At 43.0% G+C, this 27531-nt stretch overlaps 3 protein-coding genes across 6 annotated transcripts; 2 read left to right on the top strand and 1 right to left on the bottom strand.

Moving 5' to 3' along the window:
* The first annotated feature begins 1985 nt into the window (after positions 1-1985).
* Positions 1986-4301, top strand: LOC121542685 (E3 ubiquitin-protein ligase TRIM35-like). 2 transcript variants are annotated; one of them, XR_005995957.1, is made up of 5 exons: positions 1986-2380; positions 2781-3011; positions 3135-3157; positions 3258-3376; positions 3537-4301. XR_005995957.1 is itself a non-coding variant. In XM_041852173.1 (3 exons), exons 1-3 carry the CDS (start codon positions 2727-2729, stop codon positions 3556-3558), a joined length of 426 nt encoding a protein of 141 aa, XP_041708107.1. In that variant the 5' UTR covers positions 2393-2726; the 3' UTR covers positions 3559-4301. The 2 variants fall into 2 exon arrangements, 1 of the variants encoding a protein (XP_041708107.1); XM_041852173.1 differs by lacking the exons at positions 1986-2380; positions 3135-3157 and having other exon boundaries at positions 2393-3011.
* A 677-nt stretch (positions 4302-4978) lies between these two features.
* Positions 4979-13784, bottom strand: slc25a40 (solute carrier family 25 member 40). The gene is made up of 11 exons (XM_041852172.2): positions 13611-13784; positions 13384-13497; positions 13049-13108; positions 12846-12952; positions 10550-10617; positions 9875-9999; positions 8265-8438; positions 7170-7279; positions 6849-6930; positions 6674-6754; positions 4979-5830 (listed from the first exon to the last, which is right to left on the bottom strand). The coding sequence occupies exons 2-11, from the start codon at positions 13490-13492 to the stop codon at positions 5709-5711; spliced, it is 1038 nt and encodes a 345-aa protein (XP_041708106.1). The 5' UTR covers positions 13493-13497; positions 13611-13784; the 3' UTR covers positions 4979-5708.
* A 260-nt stretch (positions 13785-14044) lies between these two features.
* LOC121542682 (protein DBF4 homolog A) lies at positions 14045-23311 on the top strand. 3 transcript variants are annotated; one of them, XM_041852170.2, is made up of 13 exons: positions 14045-14221; positions 14557-14649; positions 14758-14930; positions 18864-19058; positions 19215-19265; positions 19472-19541; positions 19656-19744; positions 19839-19884; positions 20223-20268; positions 20393-20518; positions 20851-20974; positions 21125-21249; positions 21572-23311. In XM_041852170.2, exons 2-13 carry the CDS (start codon positions 14604-14606, stop codon positions 22497-22499), a joined length of 2019 nt encoding a protein of 672 aa, XP_041708104.1. In that variant the 5' UTR covers positions 14045-14221; positions 14557-14603; the 3' UTR covers positions 22500-23311. The 3 variants fall into 3 exon arrangements, with proteins under 3 accessions (XP_041708104.1, XP_041708105.1, XP_041708103.1); XM_041852171.2 differs by having other exon boundaries at positions 14540-14649; XM_041852169.1 differs by lacking the exon at positions 14045-14221 and having other exon boundaries at positions 14271-14649.
* The last annotated feature ends 4220 nt before the right edge of the window (positions 23312-27531 follow it).

The raw sequence follows: 27531 nt of genomic DNA, 5'->3' as shown, positions 1-27531 counted from the left end.
CAAACAAGCAAGATTTCTGTCTCTCACAGACCTGTAACTTCTTCTTTAAGAGGCTCCTCTGTCCTCCACTCGTTACCTGTATTAATGGCACCTGTTTGAAGTTGTAATCAGTATAAAATACACCTGTCCACAACCTCAAACAATCACACTCCAAACTCCACTATGGCCACACTTCCATGTTGGAAGGACCTCGAAATATCTAGAGGAGAACCGTGTTCCTTCTATGTCTTCTGTTTCTACGGTCCATCCTCTGTGGTACCTGACTTGGAGCCATAATCATACTATTGATGGCATTGAATGTACAGTGGGGGAAAAAAGTATTTAGTCAGCCACCAATTGTGCAAGTTCTCCCACTTAAAAATATGAGAGAGGCCTGTAATTTTCATCATAGGTACACGTCAACTATGACAGACAAAATGAGATTTTTTTTCTCCAGAAAATCACATTGTAGGATTTTTAATGAATTTATTTGCAAATTATGGTGGAAAATAAGTATTTGGTCACCTACAAACAAGCAAGATTTCTGTCTCTCACAGACCTGTAACTTCTTCTTTAAGAGGCTCCTCTGTCCTCCACTCGTTACCTGTATTAATGGCACCTGTTTGAAGTTGTTATCAGTATAAAATACACCTGTCCACAACCTCAAACAATCACACTCCAAACTCCACTATGGCCAAGACCAAAGAGCTGTCAAAGGACACCAGAAAAACAATTGTAGACCTGCACCAGGCTGGGAAGACTGAATCTGCAATAGGTAAGCAGCTTGGTTTGAAGAAATCAACTGTGGGAGCAATTATTAGGAAATGGAAGACATACAAGACCACTGATAATCTCCCTCGTGGGGTCAAAATGATCACAAGAACGGTGAGCAAAAATCCCAGAACCACACGGGGGGACCTAGTGAATGACCTGCAGAGAGCTGGGACCAAAGTAACAAAGCCTACCATCAGTAACACACTACGCCGCCAGGGACTCAAATCCTGCAGTGCCAGACGTGTCCCCCTGCTTAAGCCAGTACATGTCCAGGCCCGTCTGAAGTTTGCTAGAGTGCATTTGGATGATCCAGAAGAGGATTGGGAGAATGTCATATGGTCAGATGAAACCAAAATAGAACTTTTTCGTGTTTGGAGGACAAAGAATGCTGAGTTGCATCCAAAGAACACCATACCTACTGTGAAGCATGGGGGTGGAAACATCATGCTTTGGGGCTGTTTTTCTGCAAAGGGACCAGGACGACTGATCCGTGTAAAGGAAAGAATGAATGGGGCCATGTATCGTGAGATTTTGAGTGAAAACCTCCTTCCATCAGCAAGGGCATTGAAGATGAAACGTGGCTGGGTCTTTCAGCATGACAATGATCCCAAACACACCGCCCGGGCAACGAAGGAGTGGCTTCGTAAGAAGCATTTCAAGGTCCTGGAGTGGCCTAGCCAGTCTCCAGATCTCAACCCCATAGAAAATCTTTGGAGTGAGTTGAAAGTCCGTGTTGCCCAGCGACAGCCCCAAAACATCACTGCTCTAGAGGAGATCTGCATGGAGGAATGGGCCAAAATACCAGCAACAGTGTGTGAAAACCTTGTGAAGACTTACAGAAAACGTTTGACCTGTGTCATTGCCAACAAAGGGTATATAACAAAGTATTGAGAAACTTTTGTTATTGACCAAATACTTATTTTCCACCATAATTTGCAAATAAATTCATTAAAAATCCTACAATGTGATTTTCTGGAAAAGAACTTGCACAATTGGTGGCTTACTAAATACTTTTCCCCCCCACTGTATCTCATCCACAATCCGTTTGGATTACAAGTTACAGGTCTGTGAGAGCCAGAAATCTTGCTTGTTTGTAGGTGACCAAATACTTATTTTCCACCATAATTTGCAAATAAATTCATTAAAAATCCTACAATGTGATTTTCTGGATTTCTTTTTCTCAATTTGTCTGTCATAGTTGACGTGTACCTATGATGAAAATTACAGGCCTCTCTCATCTTTTTAAGTGGGAGAACTTGCACAATTGGTGGCTGACTAAATACTTTTTTCCCCCCACTGTACAGTACATTCATTATAACAGGATCATTCCCTCCTAGCAAATGTGTAGTGCAGAAGAGTTCCTTATCATACCCAGCTACCCCGTCGTACTTGTACAACCTTGATGTTCTCTTTGGAAAGCAAGCCTTGTTTTGTTTAGATTGATAGAAAAATGTTACGTTCTCATAAATCCAACCAATTTTGTATGCAATCATTGAGGACACAAGTAAATGAAAAAAATGAATTGTAGGAGGAGCTCTTAGAGACTGGCCTGAAGCCCTTAGAGGAGCAGCTGGAGGGATTTAAAGAAGTTAAACAAAGCTTTGAAGAAACGGCAGAGCTTATTAAGGTAAGACAGCCTTGTAATGTTACAATGCAATATGCATATGAAAAGTGTATCAGAATGATTTTTTTTAGCATTTGGCTTGAGCCAAAAGGGGTCCCATAAATGGACATAAATCTTGCCCAGAAATGACCTAATTGGACAGAAAGGGGTACACCTTCCCATGACTATGAGCAAAAGCCTTATACTAAAGATTGTGTGGTTTTATGAGTCTAGAAATGGATTTTTATATCATGGGCATATGAACCATACAGGCAACACTCAAGCCAACATTGTGTAAACAATAAGCAACTAAAGTTCCAAACTGCCTCTTTAACAGTACTGTGTGTTTTGAAAAGCTTTTCAGATTGATATGAATTACAGTGTAATGCCTGATGATGATGATGATAACACTAACTGTCTCCAGAGCCAGGCCCAGCAGACAGAAAAGCAGATTCAGGAGGACTTTGAGAAACTTCACCAGTTTCTACGATATGAAGAGGCAGCCAGGATAGTGGTCCTAAGGGAGGAAGAGGAAGAGACGGGTCGAAGGATGAAGAAGAGGATTGACGATATGAACAGAGAGATGGCAGCCATTTTAGACACAATGAGAGCCATAAAGAAGGACCTGGTATCTGATGACATCTCATTCCTGCAGGTAAGGACCAATATCTCTGTGTTGTCTATAATTTATTTGGGATACATTTATTGATTAACTGATATGATTGATTTCAGTGATTACATTTATTATTGATTTATTTGCTCTTTTGTTCTCCTGCAGAACTACAAAGACACGTAAAAAAGGTAAGGCTATGTCCCTAACCCTAAGTGACGGGCCTCTTCTCCCGCTCTTCCCTGTGGTTCTGAACCCCACCGTATCACTAACTCCTGAATGTTATTCTAGAGCCCAGTGCACAAGGCCAGATCCAGAGCTTGTTTCAGGAGCGCTGATCGATGTGGCAAAGCACCTGGGCAACCTGCCGTTCAGAGTTTTGGAGAAGATGCTGAAGTCTGTTCAATACAGTGAGTCTGATTTTATTCTTACCAATGTTCATATCTTCACAAAAAATAGTAAATTGCATTCAGACAATTTCAGACAAAGAAAAATATCAATAATCTCCCAGTAAATTAAACAAACAGTGGTTATCTGGTTTTAAAAATGTCTCTCTTTTTCTCTGTTCAGCTCCTGTGATTCTGGACCCTAACACTGCCCATCCATGTCTCATCCTGTCTGACGATCTGACCAGTATGAGATTCAGTAATGGGATACGGCTGCTTCCTGACAACCCAGAGAGGTTTGATAACTATCGCATGGTCCTAGGCTCTGAGGGCTTTGACTCCGGGACACACAGTTGGGACACAGACGTCGGGGACAATACAGTATGGTTTGTAGGTGTAGTCTATATGTCTGTCCAGAGGAGGGGAGTGGTACAGACTGGACTCTGGCGTGTAGGTTATTATAATGATAAATACTGTGCATGTTGTCCAAAAGGGCCACAGACTGTCCTAACACTGGAAAGGAAACCCCAGAGTGCAGCTGGACTGGGACAGAGAAACACTGTCCTTTTATGACCTTGATAATAACACACACCTACACACGTTCACACACTTTTACCGAGAGAGTGTTTCCATAAATCAATATTGGCAGTGATCTCTACCCTGCTAGGATCTTACCAGGGAAAGCCTCTGTAACAGTGGAACAGCATGTTATACCTCCCCACGTCAGCTCTTCTTCCTTTTAACTTGATCAGTTGTTGTTGTGCACTGACACTGTGGAAGGAACCACTACCTCCGTGATTTAGATTTGTTCAACAGGATTAAATTATTAATTGTATTATCATATGAATGATTATATGTTAACAACAGAAAACGAATGGATCGAACAAAATGCATTCACAAAACTTTGCTGATCCAATAAAAACAATTGATTAAACAATTCAAAATGTTACTTTTATTCTCTATGTATTTCTGTACAAAGAAAGAAAACGTGTCACTGCAGGTGATCACTGTAGAATATATTAAAACAATATAAATATCTATCATTGATACATGTTTAGAGAACATGTACAGCTTGTCACAGTTCATAGTCCATGTCTGGCTGAGTGGGGGTTGAAAATGGGATTCTGGAAGAGGTGGAAGTTAAGAGTTGAATTTCAGGTAATACAATTATTTAAACTGGCACTGAACATAACATTTATCCTGAAAGACCTTGGACCTTCTCTTCCAACACGATTGAGAATGAGGTGATCGGTTTAGGGTTATTTTATTTTTTATTTTTTAGTCATTTAGCAGACGCTCTTATCCAGAGCGACTTACATGAGCAATTAGGGTTAAGTGCCTTGCTCAAGGGCACATCGACAGATTTTTCACCTAGTCGGCTCGGGTTATGAATTGAGATAGAGCCTGATAGAAAGTGGTAGGGAATGAGAGGGGATTCTATGGGACAGAGACTACGAACCAGAAGTTATCCCGCCTCATCCAAAGCTTTGACACTCATCTCTACTGTCCCTGACTCCACTCTCCGAGGTTGTCTCAGGAGAAGTCGGGATATGCAAAAAACTAATTTCCCCATTTCACACATGCGTATAATACAAACGTATACATGTTTGAAACAGGACAAACATAAACATCCATCAAATGATTTTTATTACGGTCAGACCCCGGATGACACAGTGCACACAACCCCATACCTCAACAACTAACGTAATGGGCTAAAACATTTTGAAACAGAGGTGGTATTACTTGTCCAATAGGAATCCCCAGTTTCTGGTTCCAGACAAGTCTCTGATACCACCTACAGGCCAGTGTATTAAATGCGGAGGAAAAAGAGGAAAAACATTACGCAAATTATTTTTAAAGTAATTATCAAAATGCTAATACCTTCATGATTTGGCAAATAACTATATATTTAAAATACAATTTGTGCACCTTTGCTATTTTCTCTTGTCACAATTAGTATGGTAGTTAAGTGCAGTATACCTTGATTGAGAAATATAAGATAAAATATGAATAATGTTGATACCTACAACTATTTGTCTTCCATTTTGTTTTCATGTCTGCCAGTATTTCCTGCTTTGGAACAGAATCACGTCCTGGCGTTCTTAGGTCCTAAACGCCAACATTAGCTACATCCAGCTAGTCACATGACATCACACACTTGAACACTTTCTAACAGTGAGGGGGTGTTGGAGTGTCTAAGCAGCTGAGAGGACACAGGCAAGCAATGCTACGCCTGAAAATCTCTAAGAACCCAGGGAAATGTACAGGTAGCCAATACCTGCTGTTGGCAATGGCGGATTCTGTTCTTGGTATTGTCTATGGTTGTGGTCTGTGTGTGTGAGAGGCCCTAGTCAGGTCAGGTGTTGCTGGTCAGCAGCCTCTCCTGGTTGTGCTTGCGGAAGAAGGCCTTCCCAAACTCATAACAGCTGATCATAATGGCACAGGCTGGGGCCACCTTGATCACCCTGGGGAGGAAACCTGGGAGAGAGAGAGAAGTAGGAGAGGGAGTGAAAGCGGGGAGAGAGAGGGGTGGAGGAGAGGGAGTGAAATTGGGAGAGGTGGTGGAGGAGAGAGGGGGGGAAAGGGGGGAGAGAGAGGGGGGAAGAGAGGGAGTGAAAGCGGGGAGAGAGGGGTGGAGGAGAGGGAGTGAAAGCGGGAGAGAGAGGGGTGGAGGAGAGGGAGGAAAGGGGGGGAGAGAGGCGTGGAGGAGAGAGGGAGTGAAAGGGGGGGGAGAGAGGGGTGGAGGAGAGAGGGAGTGAAAGGGGGGGAGGGGGGAGGAGAGAGGGAGAGAAAGGGGGGGAGGGGTGGAGGAGAGAGGGAGTGAAAGGGGGGAGAGAGAGAGGGGTGGAGGAGAGAGGGAGTGAAAGGGGGGAGGGGTGGAGGAGAGAGGGAGTGAAAGGGGGGAGAGAGAGGGAGTGAAAGGGGGGAGAGAGGGGTGGAGGAGAGAGCGAGTGAAAGGGGGAAGAGAGGGGTGGAGGAGAGAGCGAGTGAAAGGGGGAAGAGAGGGGTGGAGGAGAGAGGGAGTGAAAGGGGGGAGAGAGAGGGGTGGAGGAGAGAGGGAGTGAAAGGGGGGAGAGAGAGGGGTGGAGGAGAGAGGGAGTGAAAGGGGGGAGAGAGAGGGAGTGAAAGGGGGGAGAGAGAGGGGTGGAGGAGAGAGGGAGTGAAAGGGGGGAGAGAGAGGGGGGAGGAGAGAGGTAGTGAAAGGGGGGGGAGAGAGGGGTGGAGGAGAGGGGGATAAGGATAGAAAGAAGGTGATAAGTTAGGAGACTAACCTGAGGTAACTGTGTGTTTTGGGTGAACTATCCCTGTAACCTGACCTACCTACAAACAGTCCACCCACGCCGTTCTCAGCCACAATCTTGGTCATCACACTGAGAGTGGAGGAGGAGGCCTTGGACGACACTGCAGAGACACACGAGTACAGGATCACTACACATCAACACATCACAAGGATGATTCCATGAATCAGGTGATCAGCCTGGAGTTCTATACCCACAATTCATAGCCTGGAGTTCCCCTATCTCCACCTGCCTCCTGGTCTTCACTACGTCGAAGGGCAGCGTTACTATGGAAGCGATCTGGAGGAAGACCAGACAGCATAAACAAGGGTTTGAAATCACACTTATATTTGACAATGCTGCCCTCCAGCAGTTTTAGATGGAATAACACCATGTCAGCAGAGAAGAAGAGTTATAGAGCTTGAATACCATTAGAAAGGTACAAAAAGCTATATCAGATATTCTATGTTCAATATATCTAGGTGCTCTACTAGACAGAACCGTTTGAGTTGAGCTGAGAGGGAAGCTAGAATACTCACTGATCCAGACACTGCTCCGGATATGAAGGTGATGGCAAACGTTGGCTCTCTGATGTTGTTGTGCTTACACAGCCACACCTTCCCCTTCTCATAGTTATACCAGTACATGGCTGAGGAGGAAACACACAACATGCAACTCCTGTTATCAGACAGACACTAAGAGACAGTTAGAGAGAAGGAGAGAGAGAGAGAGAGAGAGAGAGAGAGAGAGAGAGAGAGAGAGAGAGAGAGAGAGAGAGAGAGAGAGAGAGAGAGTGAGAAAGAGAGAAAGCTAGAGAGAGGGAGAGAGAACAGGGAGCTAGATACAAGGAGAGGGAGAGAGAGAGAGCTTGAGAGAGAGCTAGAGAGCGAGAGAGAGCGAGAGAGCGAGAAAGCTAGAGAGAGGGAGAGAGAACAGGGAGCTAGAGACAAGGAGAGGGAGAGAGAGAGAGACAGAGAGCGAGAAAGAGGGAAAGAGAGAAAGCTAGAGAGAAGGAGAGAGAACAGAGAGGTAGAGACAAGGAGAAGGAGAGAGAGAGCTAGAGCGCTACAGAGAGAGAGCGAGCGAGAGAGAGTTAGAGAGAGAAAGCTAGAGAGAGGGAGAGAGAGAGACATAGATGGTGTTGTATACCTGAGAGATATAGAAAAATAGACATTGTGTTGTGTCTACCTGAGAGATAGAGATATAGTTATAGACATTGTGTTGTGTCTACCTGAGAGAGATAGAGATATAGTTATAGACATTGTGTTGTGTCTACCTGAGAGATAGAGAGATATATTTATAGACATTGTGTTGTGTCTACCTGAGAGATAGAGAGATATATTTATAGACATTGTGTTGTGTCTACCTGAGAGATAGAGAGATATATTTATAGACATTGTGTTGTGTCTACATGAGAGATAGTGATATATTTATAGACATTGTGTTGTGTCCACCTGAGAGATAGAGAGATATATTTATAGACATTGTGTTGTGTCCACCTGAGAGATAGAGAGATATATTTGTAGACATTGTGTTGTGTCCACCTGAGAGAGATAGAGAGATATATTTATAGACATTGTGTTGTGTCCACCTGAGAGATAGAGATATAGTTATAGACATTGTGTTGTGTCCACCTGAGAAGGGGACGTCTCTAAGCAGTGTGGGTCCCCAGCCCCTCCAGAGAGACCGCCAGCCCTCGTTGCGTACTGCAGAGCAGATAACCTCACTCAGCTCCCTGTACGAATGTCTCTGGACCTGCATCTTAGTACGGATCAGCTCCAACGGACTGATCACTGTCACAGAGCCCACTGACTCACAGAGAGACAGAGAGAAAGAGAGAGAGAAAACACTTATAAGCACTACAGGCTGAAAGAGCAGATAAACAGAGCAGTTAAACACATACATTTCTTTCTCACATGAAAAGGAGGTCTGTAGTTTCCACATTTATTTGACATTTTGCAGGATGAAATCTCTTGAGATGCACCATCTAGTTTTCAAGTGTCCCAATATATATATATTTTTAAATTAAAGTACTTAGTAAGAAGAACAATATGGCAACTACTGTCTAATAATAATAACAATTAAATAATTATAATGATAATAAAATAAAATACAATTACATTAATAGCATAAAAGGTTGTTGTACAACTACTAATAGGCTTATAACTAATAAAAACTACTGCTACAACTACTAATACAACTAAGTACCTACAATATACTGTATACATACATATTTACAAATATCCTCACATGGTGATGTTTCTATTAGTTAAAAACACAAACAGTTTGTTCTTAACATTTGAAAAAGGGCTTTCGTAAATTCACTGTGTGATTAGAATGGCCTGATTTCTATAGGTAAATGATTCCAGTTGGGCCGTTGTATCTGAAAGATCTTATTCCAACCCCCTTGGTATTTGTAATTGCTGCCGTTGTCAAAAGGAGCAGTGTGTGTTTTGTAAAGTTAGGTGTTCCTTAATATATACAGGGACATTTTAGTTGATACATTTAAAAAGGAACTGGTACCAATGCAGTTGTCTTCTGTTTGGGAGTGAAAGCTAATTTAGTGATTCATACATTGTTCAATGATGTCTTATAATGGCATCCAAGAATGAATCTGCCGGGGCGGCAGGTAGCTTAGTGGTTAAGAGCGTTGTGCCAGTAACCGAAAGGTCGCTGGTTCTAATCCCCGAGCCGATTAGGTGAAAAATCTGTTGATGTGCCCTTGAGCAAGGCACTTAACCCTAATTGCTCCTGTAAGTCGCTCTGTCGTAGCCGGCCGCGACCGGGATACCCATGGGGCGGCGCACAATTGGCCCAGCGTCGTCCAGGGTAGGGGAGGGAATGGCCGGCAGGGATGTAGCTCAGTTGGTAGAGCATGGCGTTTGCAACGCCAGGGTTGTGGGTTCGATTCCCACGGGGGGCCAGTATGAAAAATAATAATAATAATGTATGCACTCACTAACTGTAAGTCACTCTGGATAAGAGCGTCTGCTAAATCACTAAAATGTAAATGTAATAAGAGTGTCTACAAAATGACAAAAAAATTAAATAATAGATAGTTATAAATTACATCTAATTCGCAAAGTAAGGTCTTGGTTGTGTTTTGATAGATGATATGACTATAGTCTAGGATAGGAAGCAGCAGTTGGGTTACTAAGGTATTTCTAATGCATAGACAACACAATGTTTATCCCTCTCAGGTATACATCACCACAGTGACCTATAAGGTCAGAGGTCAGCTCACCTCTGGCGAGGGCGCCTGCTATTAGAGGCGCCTCCTCTGTGTGTGACCCCATCCTGACCCTCAGGGCAGCACGCAGTTGGTCGTAACACGTGAAGTAGATTACCGTAGCCGGGACCGCCATGATACTGCAAGAATCATTAACATACATCAGAGATGCAAATCTAATGTTTCCTCATGAATCGTCTAAGACCCATGACTCACAAAAATCAGGCATTACAAACAGGAAACAAACATCCATATATGAAATATCCATAAACAATGAATAAAATAAATCTGCTTTTATCATATCAGACACAAATCAGATGGGTACAAGCAATGGGCACAAATAAAATGTTCCCAAATGAATCATCAACAGCCCATGACTCAGCATCAGCTGTTACCACACCACTCAGACACAAATCCATGCCTGAGAGATTTTTTAAAAAACTTTAACAAATCAAATATCGATAAACCCTGAGTTTACAAAATCACAGTGTCCATCCGTACTGCTCAATACAAATGAGCAGAACTTAATGGGAACGTAAATGTAAATAAATGAATTATCAATAGACTATGAGTCTGCTGAATCACAGCGGGCCAGCCACTCAAGACACAGCTGACCATAAATCAGTGCTGAAGGAGAGTAAGCAGTGTGAATTAGTAATGAGGCAGAGAAACAGCAGACTTCAGACTCACAGGGTTGGAGGGAGGCCGCTCCATAATGACCTGATCCCTTCCCTGCGGACTATCTTAATAAAGGCATCCTGCAGAGAGAGGGTTAAAGAACCAGAGATAAAGAACTAATGCATGATACTGATGTACATGTTTATAAACGCTTAAGGGTCGCACCGAATGTGGATCTCCCATTCGTCTACCGTTTGTTCAGCACGCTGTTGATGTCTAACTGCCAACATTTTTGTGTGATTCTACATGTAAAATCGGTTCGCACTCGGTTCGCAAATTACAGCCGGCACTCTGTTCAGAGGAGCTAAATACTCTCGGCAGGCAAATGCTATCGGTGTGTCCGAACCTTTATACATGTTAATAATGCTTGTGGTTAGCTTTCGATGGGTCCATCACTTAAGGCTGGTGCCAAGTCCCACCTAGGGCTGTGGCGGTCATTTTGTCTCACGGTAATTAACCGTTAATTAACATAAACACATTTATGTACGTTTTTGTAAACACATTTATAGAGTTATTTATGTAACAAACGTTGGGCTATATGTTTAGATTTTTAATACATTCTAAGGCTGCATGGAGTGACTCTAATTATGATTAGGAAAAAGTCGCATGAAAGGCATGAGCTCTGCTTTGTTTTTTTTGCGCAGGTTGTACACACTTCATCAGTCTCTCATTCACAATTTGACAAGCACTTGATAATGCCTCGAATTTCCCAGTGGCATCCCCTTTGTGTGGCTGTAATGCACCCTAAATAAATCCATGCTTTTTGCGGCCAGTGGCTGTTGTGCCCTTGGGCTGAATATAATAATTATAATTCCCTTCTCCCGGCTGCGCGCTCCGAAGCTCCTCTCACTCACATGGTTCTCAGTCACGTGATCGGGTCTTTCTCACAGATTACAAGTGAAGACAGACACATCGGGGACGCAACTGCATGCGTCCTTATCCAATTCCGAGGCGCGTATTGAAGATATTGGAAGAACTGTCCACATTTACTTTTCATCAGCCAACAAGATGAGTAGGCCTAACGAACAGCAAAAGCACTATCCTATGTCAATCTACTATCCCCCATAGTACAAAAGTTGACCTATTCTATTCTGTGCAGGAAATAAATATTCCAAACATAGTCTGGGACAGTTGTGGGATGCGATAGATCCCAAATTAATACAACCACTAGCATCCAAAAAAATTGTTTAAGTAATGAGGCTGACGCAACAGATCAGAACGTTTAGCTTAAAATGTTTATAAACTATTAGGCTATTTCGTCACATTATAAGCGCAGCAATGCGCACACGGCAGTAGGCTTTAAGCACAAATGTTCCATTAGCAGGAGAACACCATTCTCAAAAGTGACCGCAAATGCGATTATGCATGTGATGCTTTTATTATAAAGGTGCATTTTTATGGTGAAAATTATCTTCCCCAAACTTGAAACTCACACGCTGCATATGTACGCCAGTTAGGCTCTACACCCATTGTAAAGCGTTGTAAAGCGGATTAATGTGCTTCATTTTAAGAAGTTATTTGGCCACTTTAGTTGTGATACAAACCTTATCAAAACATATAGGCCTATGGGCTAGGCTACATGAGGTGTGCGACTATGATTTGAAAAAGTCGCAAAAAAAGGCATGCACTGTTTGTTGCCTTAAACTGGGCATCATTCACAAGTGATATTATATCATTCACAAGTGATATGCTAATATAAAGAGAGGCAATGTGCTTAATATTAGGAAAGTTAAGAAATAAATATATAAATAAATATAGTAGGCCTAGCCCATAGAAAGCTGATGGGATCTTCATCTTTTTAAAAGAGGCCATCACTCCGTTTTCTCAAGAAATTGCATAGCCTATAGAAATGTTGCTCAACATGAGCTCATGTGCTCTCATTAAGTGATTGATTAGATTTTCGTTTTCATTTGCATTGATGTCAGAGTGATTAGAGGGACACTAGATTGCTGAGTACCAGGCAGTTAGCAAGTTTGGTAGGCTACTAATGACCATCAGCAGCATCAGAGCTTGGAGAAGCATAATTACCATGACTAAACGGTCATGTGGAATTTGACTGCCGTCATGACCCGTGACCGCCGGTGTGGCGGTAATATGGTCACCGTAACAGCCCTAGTCCCACCCCACCCATAGCTTCTAACCCTTGGCCACTTGTGCAGATCTGTAAGGAATGAGCAATATAGTAATATCTCAATGTTTCCCTCTGATAGGCTATACAGAATTTTCACCATATTGCACACGATACACACCAACCCAATCCTTGCATATCTACATGGGGGTTGGTTGGGAGTTGGGTAGAGGTGTTTACCAGAGTGCCGTTGAAGTGGCCGGGGGCCTTGTACCAGGCCTTGGAGTTGCCGTTCGTACACACACAGGTATGGTCCATCAGGCCGTTGCAGTACACAAAGCATTTCCCTGGAGAACAATGGAAGACACACATAATGGATTGAGCACTGTGGTTTAGAGAGGCCAGAGGAATGGTAGGTTACATTGATTGTTGTGTCTTATTACCTTTGGGAAAGGGACTTTTCTGAGCCTGGAGTCTGATCTTGACAACATCCAGAGGTGTGACTGAAAAAAGACAGTTGTACAACCAGTTTAAATATTTACATTTTAGTCATTTAGCAGACGCTCTTATCAAGAGCGACTTACAGTTGCATACATTTTCATACTGGCCCCCCGTGGGAAACGAACCCACAACCCTGGCGATGCAAGCGCCATGCTCTACTAACTGAGGTACAGGGGACAAATATTTAACTATAATAGTTACACTATCTCATTCATATATATATATATATATATATGTACGTGTGTGTAGGTGGGGGTTCCCGTGTCCCAGTGCTCACCGAACAATGACGTCAGGAGAGCCCCTGAGCAGGAAGCCAACATCTGTTGAAATGGAGTAATGCCATTGCTGTCGACGGGCACAGGACTTTGACCAGAATGACCACTCATCTTGCCTAAGAAAGACATTCAAAACAACATTTGATTCAGTTGTTGTTATGAACATTTATTTGATTAATAAATGATTGTTGACTTCAGGCCAGTGATAATTTGTAATAATTATGTTTACCTTAGAGAAGCTTCTTGCTAGCTATATATCAGGAACTAGAAGCTAACTTATCTATCTATCTAGCTACTCTTCCACAGTGGACAAGTAGTCTTGCTCTTGGTTTCCATTAGTTTGTCCTCTTTGTCAACGACGGAATGAAAAGCAAACCCATTTTAAATGTGATGTCCCGATATTCTTGTTTTTACTTTCAGCAGAGCACATTCTTGGCACAGGGAGAGCCAGCACGTGGTTACAGCTGCACAAGCTAGTTAACTAAACGAAATCCCTAGAAATATTACAAATTCCATTTTCTCAATTGATTCTTCGTTAAGGATACAATTATCAGTTACTTGCTTGATCGATTTTTACTTTTTTTTAAAGTCAGAAAAAATATGTGGAAACATTGCATTCGAAAGCAAAGATAGCTTTCAGCAACAACGCCCCCTTTTTGGAATGACGGGAGTTTTCGAAGCGGGAAAGAAGATAGAACAACAAAATATTATGGCAACAAAGTAATCTTAGCTGAACCAAAAAAGTAAAAAGATACTGTACTGAACTTTCGTGAAAATCGGTTGTAACAAATGTCAATTTACGGAAATATATTGTTTTACAAGCCCACAGGCTCTCACGAGGTAAATATGAACTTTTAGCCAGTGAGTTAGCAAGCTAACGTTAGTTAGCTGGGTCAGTTGACAGATTCCACTTCCGGGAGTTTAAAAAACAGACAGTTTAAATTGCCGTGGCACCGTTTTGTTGCTTGTTTGTGCTAGCTAGGGTCTGTTAGTTTTCTTTGAAGTCCAACTTTTCCTTTTAAACTTGTCTAACTATGTCAATATTTACATTTCTCCTTAAACTGCTTTTTTGTTTTTAACGCTAACGGTTTTATGCATTTTAGCTAGCTAACGTTACTGTTACTGTCCAGCATTAACTCAGGTTGTAAACATGTCTAGTATTGTTTACAACACAGGAGAAAACAAGGATATTCTATTCTCCTCTCAATTGATATTGAATAAGATGAAATCTAGACGCACCCAAAAGTATACAAAACCCCGTTTACAAGGTAAGGGATATTTTTAAACATGTAACTAGTTAACGTTATTACTAAATTGTTGATGAGCCTCTGCAAGAAAGTTCCGTCAAATTTAAACTAACTTTGCTACTTTTTCAGACCCTAAACTCGCTGATAAGGGGCACAAGTCAGCTTCGAAGAGCTATGCCAAACCACCATGTGAATCTTATCCTGCCCAAAACAAGCCTTTCACTGGGAAACTATTCTACTTAGATTTGCCATCAAATAGAAGAGCAGAGACATTAGAGAACGACATCAAAAGGTTGGGAGGGGTAAGTGAAGATTTGTTTACATCTGTTAGCATTGGACATCATAACATTGACGGTAAAGTATTATAGCACATTGAATGTGGATGATAAAATTATCAGCTTGCCTGCCTTAAACAAAGGGGGATAATCATTCCAGAGCCAGTGTAATAGGAAATTCAAATTGATAGGTTGTGTAAATAGTTAAGGAGGTCTTGAAGTGTTGAAATGCAGCTGATCATGGACCATTTTTTAAGTGAAGTGACAACTTGCTGCCTTTCACACTAATGTGGCGACTGTCTACTTACTGTAGAGGAGCAGTGGCTTTCAGTCTTTTGGAGCATAACTCTACTAGCAATTGCTTCTGTCTTTTTACCGAAGTTATCGCTCTAGTTGGCTCACTTTGATACAATATACACTACCAGTCAAACGTTTGGACACACCTACTCATTCAAGGGTTTTTCTTTATTTTTACTATTTTTTTACATTGTAGAATAATGGTGAAGACATAAACTATGAAATAACACACATGGAATCATGTAGTAAACAAAAAAGTGTTAAACAAATCAAAGTATATTTTATATTTGAGAATGTTCAAATAGCCACCCTTTGCCTTGATGACAGCTTTGCACACTCTTGGCATTCTCACAACCAGCTTCACCTGGAATGCTTTTCCAACAGTCTTGAAGGAGTTCCCACATCTGCTGAGCACTTGTTGGCTGCTTTTCCTTCACTCATCCCAAACCATCTCAATTGGGTTGAGGTCGGGGGATTGTGGAGGCCAGGTCATCTGATGCAGCACTCCATCACTCTCCTTATTGGTAAAATAGCCCTTACACAGCCTGGAGGTGTGTTGTGTCATTGTCCTGTTGAAAAACAAATGATAGTCCCACTAAGCCCAAACCAGATGGGATGGCACATCGCTGTAGAATGCTGTGGTAGCCATGCTGGTTAAGTGTGCCTTGAATTCTAAATAAATCAGACAGTGTCACCAGTAAAGCACCCCCACACCATAACACCTCCTCCATGCTTTACGGTTGGAAATACACATGCGGAGATCATCCGTTCACCCACACCGCGTCTCACAAAGACACAGCGGTTGGAACCAAAAATCTCCAATTTGGACTCCAGACCAAAGGACACATTTCCTCCGGTCTAATGTCCATTGCTCGTGTTTCTTGGCCCAAGCAGGTCTCTTCTTATTATTGGTGTCCTTTAGTAGTGGTTTCTTTGTAGCAATTCAACCATGAAGTTGATGTTGAGATGTCTGTTACTTGAACTCTGTAAAGCATTTATTTGGGCTGCAATTTCTGAGGCTGGTAACTCTAATGAACTTATCCTCTGCAGCAGAGTTAACTATGGGTCTTCCATTCCTGTGGCGGTCCTCATGAGAGCCACTTTCATCATAGCGCTTGATGTTTTTTGCGACTGCACTTGAAGAAACTTTCAATGTTCTTGACATTTTCCGTATTGACTGAACTTCATGTCTTAAAGTAATGATGGACTGTCGTTTCTCTTTAATTATTCAAGCTGTTCTTGCCATAATATGGACTTGGTATTTTACCAAATAGGGCTATCTTCTGTATACCCCCCCTACTTTGTCACAACACAACTGATTGGCGCAAACGTATTAAGAAGGAAAGAAATTCCACAAATGAACTTTTAACAAGGCACACCTGTTAATTGAAATGCATTCCAGGTGACTACCTCATGAAGCTGGTTGAGAGAATGCCAAGATTGTGCAAAGCTGTCATCGAGGCAAATGGTGGCTATTTGAAGAATCTCCAATATAAAACATATTTTGATTTGTTTAACACTTTTTTGGTTACTGCATGATGCCATATGTGTTATTTCATAGTTTTGATGTCTTCAATATTATTCTACAATGTAGAAAATAGTAAAATGAATGAGTAGATGTGTCCAAACTTTTGACTGGTACTGTACATACAGTAAGTTATTGTCCATTTACATAGAAATTCATTTTGTGAAGTCAGCATACAAATACACAATACACTATAATACAGTGGGGAAACAAAGTATTTAGTCAGCCACCAATTGTGCAAGTTCTCCACTTAAAAAGATGAGAGAGGCCTGTAATTTTCATCATAGGTACACGTCAACTATGACAGACAAAATGAGATTTTTTTTCTCCAGAAAATCACATTGTAGGGTTTTTTTATGAATTTATTTGCAAATTATGGTGGAAAATAAGTATTTGGTCAATAACTAAAGTTTCTCAATACTTTGTTATATACCCTTTGTTGGCAATGACACAGGTCAAACGTTTTCTGTAAGTCTTCACAAGGTTTTCACACACTGTTGCTGGTATTTTGGCCCATTCCTCCATGCAGATCTCCTCTAGAGCAGTGATGTTTTGGGGCTGTCGCTGGGCAACACAGACTTTCAACTCCCTCCAAAGATTTTCTATGGGGTTGAGATCTGGAGACTGGCTAGGCCACTCCAGGACCTTGAAATGCTTCTTACGAAGCCACTCCTTCGTTGCCAGGGCGGTGTGTTTGGGATCATTGTCATGCTGAAAGACCCAGCCACGTTTCATCTTCAATGCCCTTGCTGATGGAAGGAGGTTTTCACTCAAAATCTCACGATACATGGCCCCATTCATTCTTTCCTTTACACGGATCAGTCATCCTGGTCCCTTTGCAGAAAAACAGCCCCAATGCATGATGTTTCCACCCCCATGCTTCACAGTAGGTATGGTGTTCTTTGGATGCAACTCAGCATTCTTTGTCCTCCAAACACGACGAGTTGAGTTTTGACCAAAAAGTCCTATTTTGGTTTCATCTGAACATATGACATTCTCCCAATCCTCTTCCGGATCATCCAAATGCACTCTAGCAAACTTCAGACGGGCCTGGACATGTACTGGCTTAAGCAGGGGGACACGTCTGACACTGCAGGATTTGAGTCCCTGGTGGCGTAGTGTGTTACTGATGGTAGGCTTAGTTACTTTGGTCCCAGCTCTCTGCAGGTCATTCACTAGGTCCCCCCGTGTGGTTCTGGGATTTTTGCTCACCGTTCTTGTGATCATTTTGACCCCACGGGGTGAGATCTTGCGTGGAGCCCCAGATCGAGGGAGATTATCAGTGGTCTTGTATGTCTTCCATTTCCTAATAATTGCTCCCACAGTTGATTTCTTCAAACCAAGTTGCTTACCTATTGCAGATTCAGTCTTCCCAGCCTGGTGCAGGTCTACAATTTTGTTTCTGGTGTCCTTTGACAGCTCTTTGGTCTTGGCCATAGTGGAGTTTGGAGTGTGACTGTTTGAGGTTGTGGACAGGTGTCTTTTATACTGATAACAAGTTCAAACAGGTGCCATTAATACAGGTAACGAGTGGAGGACAGAGGAGCCTCTTAAAGAAGTTACAGGTCTGTGAGAGCCAGAAATCTTTCTTGTTTGTTGGTGACCAAATACTTATTTTCCACCATAATTTGCAAATAAATTCATTACAAATCCTTGACGTGTACCTATGATGAAAATTACAGGCCTCTCTCATCTTTTTAAGTGGGAGAACTTGCACAATTGGTGGCTGACTAAATACTTTTTTTTCCCCACTGTACATTGGAAAGTTAGTACTCAAGTCACACATATTCAGAGTCTGCGGCCTAACTGTCCGACCATGTATTGGGCCTGCATCTGTCCTATGTCCCACTGTTCAGCAGCCTGATGGCTGACGGAATGGAACACGTCCTGCTCCTATTCTTGCTGAACAGTGGGACCTAGATCTCCTTCCTTAGGGCAGCAGCTCAAAACATTGGGCAAGATTGTGTGTGGGGTCCTCATAGAGGCCCTGAAGCCCCTTGCACTGCAGCCTGCTGTAATTTCTCTCTCTTTTCACCACCATTTTAAATACAGTATTTGATTAATACTCTGGCTCAGGCTGGACCTTGTGTGTTCTCCCCCAAGCGTCTGACCCTGTGTCTCTGTCCCCTCTCTCTCAGACGGTGGAGAAGTTCTTCAGCAAGGAGATCAAGTACCTGGTGTCTAATAAGAGAGAGGCCAGGTATGTGCAGTGTCAGGGCCGCAACACACTTGTCCCCAGCCCTGACTCTGGGCACAGCTCCCCCCACCCTCGCCCCTGTCCTGGCAGCCGCAGAGACAGCCTCAAAGGAAGCTCCCAGGGCCAGGCAGACATGGTGAGCCAACTATCCCTCTGTGTCTGTCACTCTGTCTGTCACTGGTATCTGTATCTCATTGGGATCATTTTCCATGATATGATGCTGTATAACCGAAGCTATCCATATATATATTTATCCATCTCTCTCTCTCTCTCTCTCTCTGGTATTTGACAGGTGGTCATAAGCAGGGGCAAGTCTTTGGTGGAGAGAGTTGTAAAAGAGCAGGTTTGTTAAGATCCTCACTAATGAGTTTGGCAAGCTATTTCACACCTAAGTGCTGCGAGTTGCTTTTTTTTGTTTCTGACTGATAGTCAAACAGGAACTTCAGGAAAGTTTGCACTTTGCATTGAAATGTTTGTTCATACTTCAGGAAATACTTTGGATTTCAGTTCTTCGGTTAAGATGTTTGTTTGCTTGTTTTTACCCTGTAGGTGAGGATACAGGTCAACGAGATCCTGTCCAATGCGCTGGAGTGGGGAGTGAAAATCCTGTACATTGATGGTAACGTCTATCCATTTGTTTGATAAGAAATGTTGACATAATGCTTTGATTTCTATTATGACAATGATACTTTCATATGTAAAAAATATTTTCTTGAATTTCCTTCAATTGCAGATATAATAGCTTATATCGAAAAGAAGAAAAGGAATGTTAAGTATACTGCTGAAAAGCCAACCGCAACCACAGCTGCTGTCAAGAAAAGTGTAAGTCATGTTTCTGGACTTATATTTTGACAGTTCTTTACTGGATTAACATATCACTTACATGAGTCTTGTGTGTTATTCCTTACTAATGTAGGCCAAAGCAGAACCTACAGGAAAACCAGCTTTCCAGAAGAATAAAGGTAAATAATGTCCTTTATTGATCACTGTTATTGTTATAGAGAACTTGTAAAACGTTCTACGTATATAATCTCAGTTAGATAAAGGTTGATGTTGATAGTGGTTTTACAATAACACTGGTACTAACAGGAGGTAGGTGGCACTTTAATTGGGGAGGACGGGCTCGTGGTAATGGCTGGAGCGGAATCGGTGGAATGGTATCAAACACATGGTTCCAGCCATTATTATGAGCCGTCCTCCCCTCAGCATCCTCCACTGCTGGTACTGTAGATCAGTATGAGAGGTTATTTGACCCAGACATGGGCACTGTCTCTATTGCTTTGTTCTGTGTTTTGCTCAGGTGGAAGGATCCGTAAGCCCTTTGTGAAGTTAGAGGACTCCAGCAGGTGGGTCTATAAAAGAGATGACAGACTTCGATGTCTGTAGTATTGACATATTAAGGCAATTCTTACTGTCATAAGTTAGTGTTTGAGTATTTCATATAACATCTGTCTTATGTCTCTCTGCCAGACATTACCGTCCAATTTATCTGGCCATGCCGAACATGCCAGAGTTTAACCTGACGTCAGCTCCCCCCTGCAGTCCATTCTATGTAGAGGACCAGGAACACCCTGGGAAGAGACCTAAAGAGCACGGGTATGGAGTCTCATTCACTAAACAACTCACCTTTCTTAACCCTTCTTGTTGTGAACACCTAAAGAAAATCCACCAGTTGCCGAAGAAGCACTGTGGCAGTATATTCCCCTGTCTTGGCATTTGTGTTTTACCGGATTCACCAAAACATCCAGCTTTTTCTACTGTTGTTGATGGGGATTGCTATAACATTTCACTACTCTGCTGCTACAGCAGGAAACAGTTATGTATTTCATAGCACCCTCCAGGACTAACTGCTAAGTCTTTGTTGCTAGGCAACTATATGTGATTGAACTCTGACCTGGCTATTACTTACTGACCTATGGGTGTCTCAGGAACCGAGGGGAGAGAGTGTCAGCCAGTGAGGAGAGGGGGCAGGACCGGACCAGGAGGAACAGAGATAAGAAACGTGGAGGCTACTGCGAGTGCTGCACGCTCAAATACAACAACATCAAAGCTGTGAGTTACAATAGATTTGTTTAATGTATCTAAACATAGTTAATGCGTGTTTATAACGAGGACCTAATCATGAACAAAAGGCCTTATGTGCTTGATGTAGTGGAAGAAGACGTTGTAGTAATGCTTGACCTGTGTCTGTGTATTCTGCAGCACCTGCAGAGTGAGCAGCACAAGGCCTTCTCCAGGAGTGATGAGTACCTGGTGGTGGATAGGCTCGTCTCCACACTGCCCTTCAACTTCAGACATGTCAAAACAACACAAACACCAACCAGAAGGTGCATTAGTCTTACATTTTTACATTTGAGTCATTTGGCATACATTTTGGTACTTTTCTTCTTCGTACTGGTCCCCCGTGGGAATCGAACCCACAACACTGGCGTTGCAAGCACCATGCTCTACCAACTGAGCCACACAGGAGCAAAATCCACCCAAATCCAAAGTAAACGCTCACATATTGACTGCTGTTGAGTCACATGTTTGTTAGGAAAACTAATGCAATGTTCTGTGAAACATTTAGCAGATTGCCTGTTTTTTCCCCCCTTGATTTTCTATGTTGTGCTGAGCACCACATCTCTAAGTAATTTTTTATTCCCACAGGCCAAAGTACAGCATATCCTCCCTGTTGTGTGTTCCTGGACCCAGTATACAGATGGAGGAGGAGAAGAAGGAGGAGGGAGGTGTGGATACCAGAGAGCTGAAGGAGGAACTAATGTCCCTCTGGTCTACTACAGTGGAGACCCCTCTCTCCAATAGTGTGGAAAACCCCTTGGAACAGCCTCAGAAGCGCAGCAGAGTAGCCCCTGTTCCCCACAGCATCAGCGAGGGGGAGAAGAGGTGCTCTAACGTCCCAGACAGACCCCAGCCCAAACACAGATCCCTGTCCTGCAAACGACGCTGCCGGCAGGGATCCTTGCGCACGCACACCCAGAGGGCTGGGCTGAGTCCGACACCTGTGTCTAATGCAGAGAGAGATCCTTCTACCCATGACTCTGACACCAACCCCAGACTCTCCCAACAGGGCCAGAGATCTAACACAGACAAAGATGGCCGCTCTTCATTTAAGCACACAGAGGATTTAAAGTGTGGCGATCCAGCTGGATGTGTGAAGGTCCCTTCCAGTCAGCACGAGGTGGCAGGGCCTTCAGAACACCACAACCTTAGAGCTTTCGTGGAGTGTGAACTGGGTCACAATACGTTGGCTGGGGATACTCTTCCCGGGAATACTGGGGGTGTTCCAGAGCTTGAGGCAGGTGACACGCAGACACACAACCTTCCTCCTGCCAGGACGTTACAGAGGAGGGTCAGGGATTACAGACGGAAGAGAAGGAAAGTTGAGAAGCAGCAGACTGCTCAGGAGCAGGGAAAACTGACCGACGTTCCCAGCAGCTCTCTGCTGAACCTCTTACAGCTGTTCCACTCCAGTGAGGACATGGAGTGGGAGTTCAGAGGCTTCCCCAGCTGTTCCACTCCAGTGAGGACATGGAGTGGGAGTTCAGAGGCTTCCCCAGCTGTTCCACTCCAGTGAGGACATGGAGTGGGAGTTCAGAGGCTTCCCCAGCTGTTCCACTCCAGTGAGGACATGGAGTGGGAGTTCAGAGGCTTCCCCAGCTGTTCCACTCCAGTGAGGACATGGAGTGGGAGTTCAGAGGCTTCCCCAGCTGTTCCACTCCAGTGAGGACATGGAGTGGGAGTTCAGAGGCTTCCCCAGCTGTTCCACTCCAGTGAGGACATGGAGTGGGAGTTCAGAGGCTTCCCCAGCTGTTCCACTCCAGTGAGGACATGGAGTGGGAGTTCCAGGCCTTCCACAGCTAGAGAGGAGAGCAGGGGGTGGGTTTAGGGTGACCCAGAATCTTCCCAATTTGAGCACTACCCTCTTACGGACTCATTGTGTGAACTTATTGTATGACAATTTCTTGGAGTGCCATAGCAGATCTATATGGGAGGCCATTGACTGTGGCTCTTTTAAACCTATGACTTCTATAAAGGGAATAGTTCCCTTCAGGTTGGGAGGGTGGTGGCGCAACACTGTTGTGTTGATTTAACTATGGCAGCTTTTATTCTACTAGGCCTCTTTACCATGACTGGTTTTATCTGAAGAACAGGCTGGAGCACTATCCTCAGTCCTGTACAACGCCTGCATGTGTTCTGGTGTCGAGAGGAACTGCATGGTTGTGTTTTTGGTATGTGGTATTGTAAAACATATTTGTAATTACAACAAAAAAAAGGGATACAACCAAAGGTCTTCTATTGAATAGCCATTACGTTTCTGTATGTATTGTACAGATGAAAAAAGTATCTACGTGACATCTGTGTTTGATAAATGAAAGACTACCTAAACCGCTCTGACATGTCTATGATCAGTTGAATGAGCACATTCTCATAGATAAGAGTACGTACCCCTGACCCTGGACATGCTGTGTTACAGAAAGGATAGGACTCCCTCAAGGCTAACTTGTCATATAGCTCATCATCCTCTTACACCCACCAACACAGAGAGACTCTGAGACAAGGCGAGCGGGATCGCTTCCTCTTTCGCTCCATAACAGTAATAAAGAAGAATTTGCACTTGCTCATGTACTGAATGCATCTAGAATTCCCCTCAACATAACAGAAGGAGAAATGCATTGGTTTGATAGCTTTTCCTTATTTGTGTGCCTGTATTTACCGCCTTCGCATAGTGCTCTCGTTCTCCCTCATTGCTTTAAAATGAATGCACGGGGGTCAGATGGGAGTTGCTATGTGGCGCTGGTGATAGTGACTGAATAGAAGATGCAATTTAAACTTGGGTGTCTGGGGTGTAAACAGAGGCAGGGCCGTGCACAGACTAAGAAAAGGGCACCCACCCAAAAACAATTTTTTTAGCCACTGTCAGACTCATTGGGCAATTATTACAAGAAGAGAGGAAAGCAGCACAGTCTGATGACTAAAGTATTTTGCTAAACTACTTTGAACAGACACACAATTCCAGTCAAAATAGATTTTTTGAAATACTGTAATCTACCATGACTATATCCAACCCAACTCCATCTGTTGCCACTGTCATGTATCCCAGTGGTTAAAAAAATAAAGATCCACGACCCCCAAAAAGGAGTGGTACGTTCCGTTTGCCCACCCATCTCTTTGGAGGGCAGCCTGCCTGCAAAGTGCTAGTTGCCAGCCGGATAGCCCTGTTCTTCCTCACAAATATCGTAAAATATTTGCCAGAATATGTTACATTTTCATCCCATAATCAAATTTTATTTGTCACATACACGTGTTTAGCAGATGTTATTGCGTGTGTAGCGGAATGCTTGTGCTTCTAGCTCCGACAGTGCAGTAATATCTAACAATTTCACAACATATACCCAATACACACAAATCTAGTAAGGAATGGAATTTAAGAATATATACATATATGGACAAGCAACAGTAGAACAGAATAGAATAGAATACAGTATATACATATGAGATGAGTAGTGCAAGATATGTAAACATCTATTGAAGTCAGTGCGATGTTACAGCTGCCTATCTGAAATAAGACCAAATGGCCAGGTAGCCTATTGTAATAATAATATGCCATTTAGCAGACGCTTTTATCCAAAGCGACTTACAATCATGCGTGCATACATTTTTTGTGTATGGGTGGTCCCGGGGATCGAACCCACTACCTTGGCGTTACAAGCGCCGTGCTCTACCAGCTGAGCTACAGAGGACCATTTTGGCAATGATGAGTCAGTAGTAGATTGCTAAACTGTATTTTATATGCATGATAAACGTAGGCCTACTCTGTTTTTGCCAGGCAAAACTGGAGGAAATTAAACAAGTTATTTCTGGTCACTAATCTTGATAGGTCAGTGTTATTAGGAATCCTTGGGACGTCTCTACCCTAAACCCTAAACCTAACCTTAGTTTAACCCCTACCGCCTTTGTGCGACAATGCTGATGACTGGTCATTGGCAGTGGAGTGTATTCATGGATTCCAAGGGAAGCCAGGCTTCCCCCCCAAAAAATCAAATAAAAAAAGATACATTATTTATCTTTCGTTTCTCTGTGTTTCATAATTTTCCTTCAATTCACAAGAGGCTGAATGTATCACACAGGAGAAGGTATCCGAGAGAGCGAAACAGCGCCCCTCTGTCTATATGTGTAGTCCATCTATCTGATGCTGTCTGGTCCAAACGAGTATGACATTGTTGCCACCCGTAGCATTGAAGGCAACGGAAGCCAGCAAGCATCGGGCCTCCCTTGACAAAAAAAGTATAAAAAATTAGCCAATCCGCAGCTGTGAATGGTCCTAGCGCATCCCAAAAAAGTGTCAAGAGAAGCCAGCTTGGATTTTGTCGTCGCTATTATCAAATCCCATTGAGAGCATACCTCATTGACAGAAAAACTTGAATTTGTTGCATCTTATTGTGTTGTTGTCCTCTGGTGGCTAGCAAGCCAGCTAACTAAAATTGGCACTTTCCTAAATTAGCCATGGATGGATATAGGGATTTGGACTTGTAGTTTTACTTAATTCTCCATACTGGCCAATGATTATAACGGCGATTCTGATCCAACCATTAATTCATACATTGTTGTGCCCCTGGCCTGAGAGGATGGAAGTTCAATATGTACAGTGAGGGAAAAAAGTATTTGATCCCCTGCTGATTTTGTACGTTTGCCCACTGACAAAGAAATGATCAGTCTATAATTGTAATGGTATGTTTATTTGAACAGTGAGAGACAGAATAACAACAACAAAATCCAGAAAAAGTCATGTAAAAAATGTTATAAATTGATTTGCATTTTAATGAGGGAAATAAGTATTTGACCCCCTTTCTCTCAGAAAGATTTCTGGCTCCCAGGTGTCTTTTATACAGGTACCGAGCTGAGATTAGGAGCACACTCTTAAAGGGAGTGCTCCTAATCTCATTTTATTACCTGTATAAAAGACACCTGTCCACAGAAGCAATCAATCAGATTCCAAACTCTCCACCATGGCCAAGACCAAAGAGCTCTCCAAGGATGTCAGGGACAAGATTGTAGACCTACACAAGGCTGGAATGGGCTACAAGACCATCGCCAAGCAGCTTGGTGAGAAGGTGACAACAGTTGGTGCGATTATTCACAAATGGAAGAAACACAAAAGTCCTGTCAATCTCCCTCGGCCTGGGGCTCCATGCAAGATCTCACCTCGTGGAGTTGCAATGATCATGAGAATGGTGAGGAATCAGCCCAGAACTACACGGGAGGATCTTGTCAATGATCTCAAGGCAGCTGGGACCATAGTCACCAAGAAAACAATTGGTAACACACTACGCCGTGAAGGACTGAAATCCTGCAGCGCCCGCAAGGTCCCCCTGCTCAAGAAAGCACATATACAGGGCCGTCTGAAGTTTGCCAATGAACATCTGAATGATTCAGAGGAGAACTGGGTGAAAGTGTTGTGGTCAGATGAGACCAAAATCGAGCTCTTTGGCATCAACTCAACTCGCCATGTTTGGAGGAGGAGGAATGCTGCCTATGACCCCAAGAACACCATCCCCACCGTCAAACATGGAGATGGAAACATTATGCTTTGGGGGTGTTTTTCTGCTAAGGGGACAAGACAACTTCACCGCATCAAAGGGACGATGGACGGGGCCATGTACCGTCAAATCTTGGGTGAGAACCTCCTTCCCTCAGCCAGGGCATTGAAAATGGGTCGTGGATGGGTATTCCAGCATGACAATGAAACCAAAACACACGGCCAAGGCAACAAAGGAGTGACTCAAGAAGAAGCACATTAAGGTCCTGGAGTGGCCTAGCCTGTCTCCAGACCTTAATCCCATAGAAAATCTGTGGAGGGAGCTGAAGGTTCGAGTTGCCAAACGTCAGCCTCGAAACCTTAATGACTTGGAGAAGATCTGCAAAGAGGAGTGGAACAAAATCCCTCCTGAGATGTGTGCAAACCTGATGGCCAACTACAAGAAACGTCTGACCTCTGTGATTGCCAACAAGGGTTTTGCCACCAAGTACTAAGTTATGTTCTGCAGAGGGGTCAAATACTTATTTCCCTCATTAAAATGCAAATCAATTTAGAACATTTCTGACATGCGTTTTTCTGGATTTTTTTGTTGTTATTCTGTCTCTCACTGTTCAAATAAACCTACCATAAAAATTATAGACTGATCATGTCTTTGTCAGTGGGCAAACGTACAAAATCAGCAGGGGATCAAATACTTTTTTCCCTCACTGTAGCTAGATGTAGAAGGCTAATGTTAACTAGCTAACGCTGCCCATGAATGAAAGTTACGCTAGCTAGCATGCATTTTAGCCAGGTAGCCTAGGACACCAAAAAATAAAAGCGTCTACTGTATGACAGAGTGATAGACCGTTTCGACATCATGAAAGAGAGGAGGATGGCATTGGCGTTTCTCTACAAGTTGAGTGAGTCAACATGTTTTTCTACTTGCACGAAAGCGCACAAGCACACATAAATCAGAACCATGGACAGCCACATCATATTTAGCTTATGTTGATTGGCCTAAATCGTTTTTGGTATATTTTAGTTGTCACTGTATTAGACTAAGCAGAGGTGATTTGATGATGTTGAA

Source organism: Coregonus clupeaformis, chromosome 28, assembly GCF_020615455.1.
Source record: "Coregonus clupeaformis isolate EN_2021a chromosome 28, ASM2061545v1, whole genome shotgun sequence".
In the NCBI taxonomy this organism is placed as follows: domain Eukaryota; kingdom Metazoa; phylum Chordata; class Actinopteri; order Salmoniformes; family Salmonidae; genus Coregonus; species Coregonus clupeaformis.
This window is presented reverse-complemented; position numbering and strand designations above follow the sequence as displayed.

Bases quoted from the DNA above. Each gene is read 5' to 3' on its own strand.
- LOC121542685 (XM_041852173.1), top strand. From the start codon at position 2,727: ATGAATTACAGTGTAATGCCTGATGATGATGATGATAACACTAACTGT. The intron at 3,012-3,257 runs GTAAGGACCAAT...ATGTTATTCTAG, and splicing joins ATGACATCTCATTCCTGCAG to AGCCCAGTGCACAAGGCCAG. The intron at 3,377-3,536 runs GTGAGTCTGATT...TTCTCTGTTCAG, and splicing joins GCTGAAGTCTGTTCAATACA to CTCCTGTGATTCTGGACCCT.
- LOC121542682 (XM_041852169.1), top strand. From the start codon at position 14,532: ATGTCTAGTATTGTTTACAACACAGGAGAAAACAAGGATATTCTATTC. The intron at 19,266-19,471 runs GTTTGTTAAGAT...TTTACCCTGTAG, and splicing joins AGAGAGTTGTAAAAGAGCAG to GTGAGGATACAGGTCAACGA. The intron at 19,745-19,838 runs GTAAGTCATGTT...TTACTAATGTAG, and splicing joins CAGCTGCTGTCAAGAAAAGT to GCCAAAGCAGAACCTACAGG.
- slc25a40 (XM_041852172.2), bottom strand. From the start codon at position 13,492: ATGAGTGGTCATTCTGGTCAAAGTCCTGTGCCCGTCGACAGCAATGGC. The intron at 13,109-13,383 runs GTGAGCACTGGG...GTCTTTTTTCAG, and splicing joins TCTCCTGACGTCATTGTTCG to TCACACCTCTGGATGTTGTC. The intron at 10,000-10,549 runs GTGAGTCTGAAG...TGATTCTTGCAG, and splicing joins AGCGGCCTCCCTCCAACCCT to TATCATGGCGGTCCCGGCTA.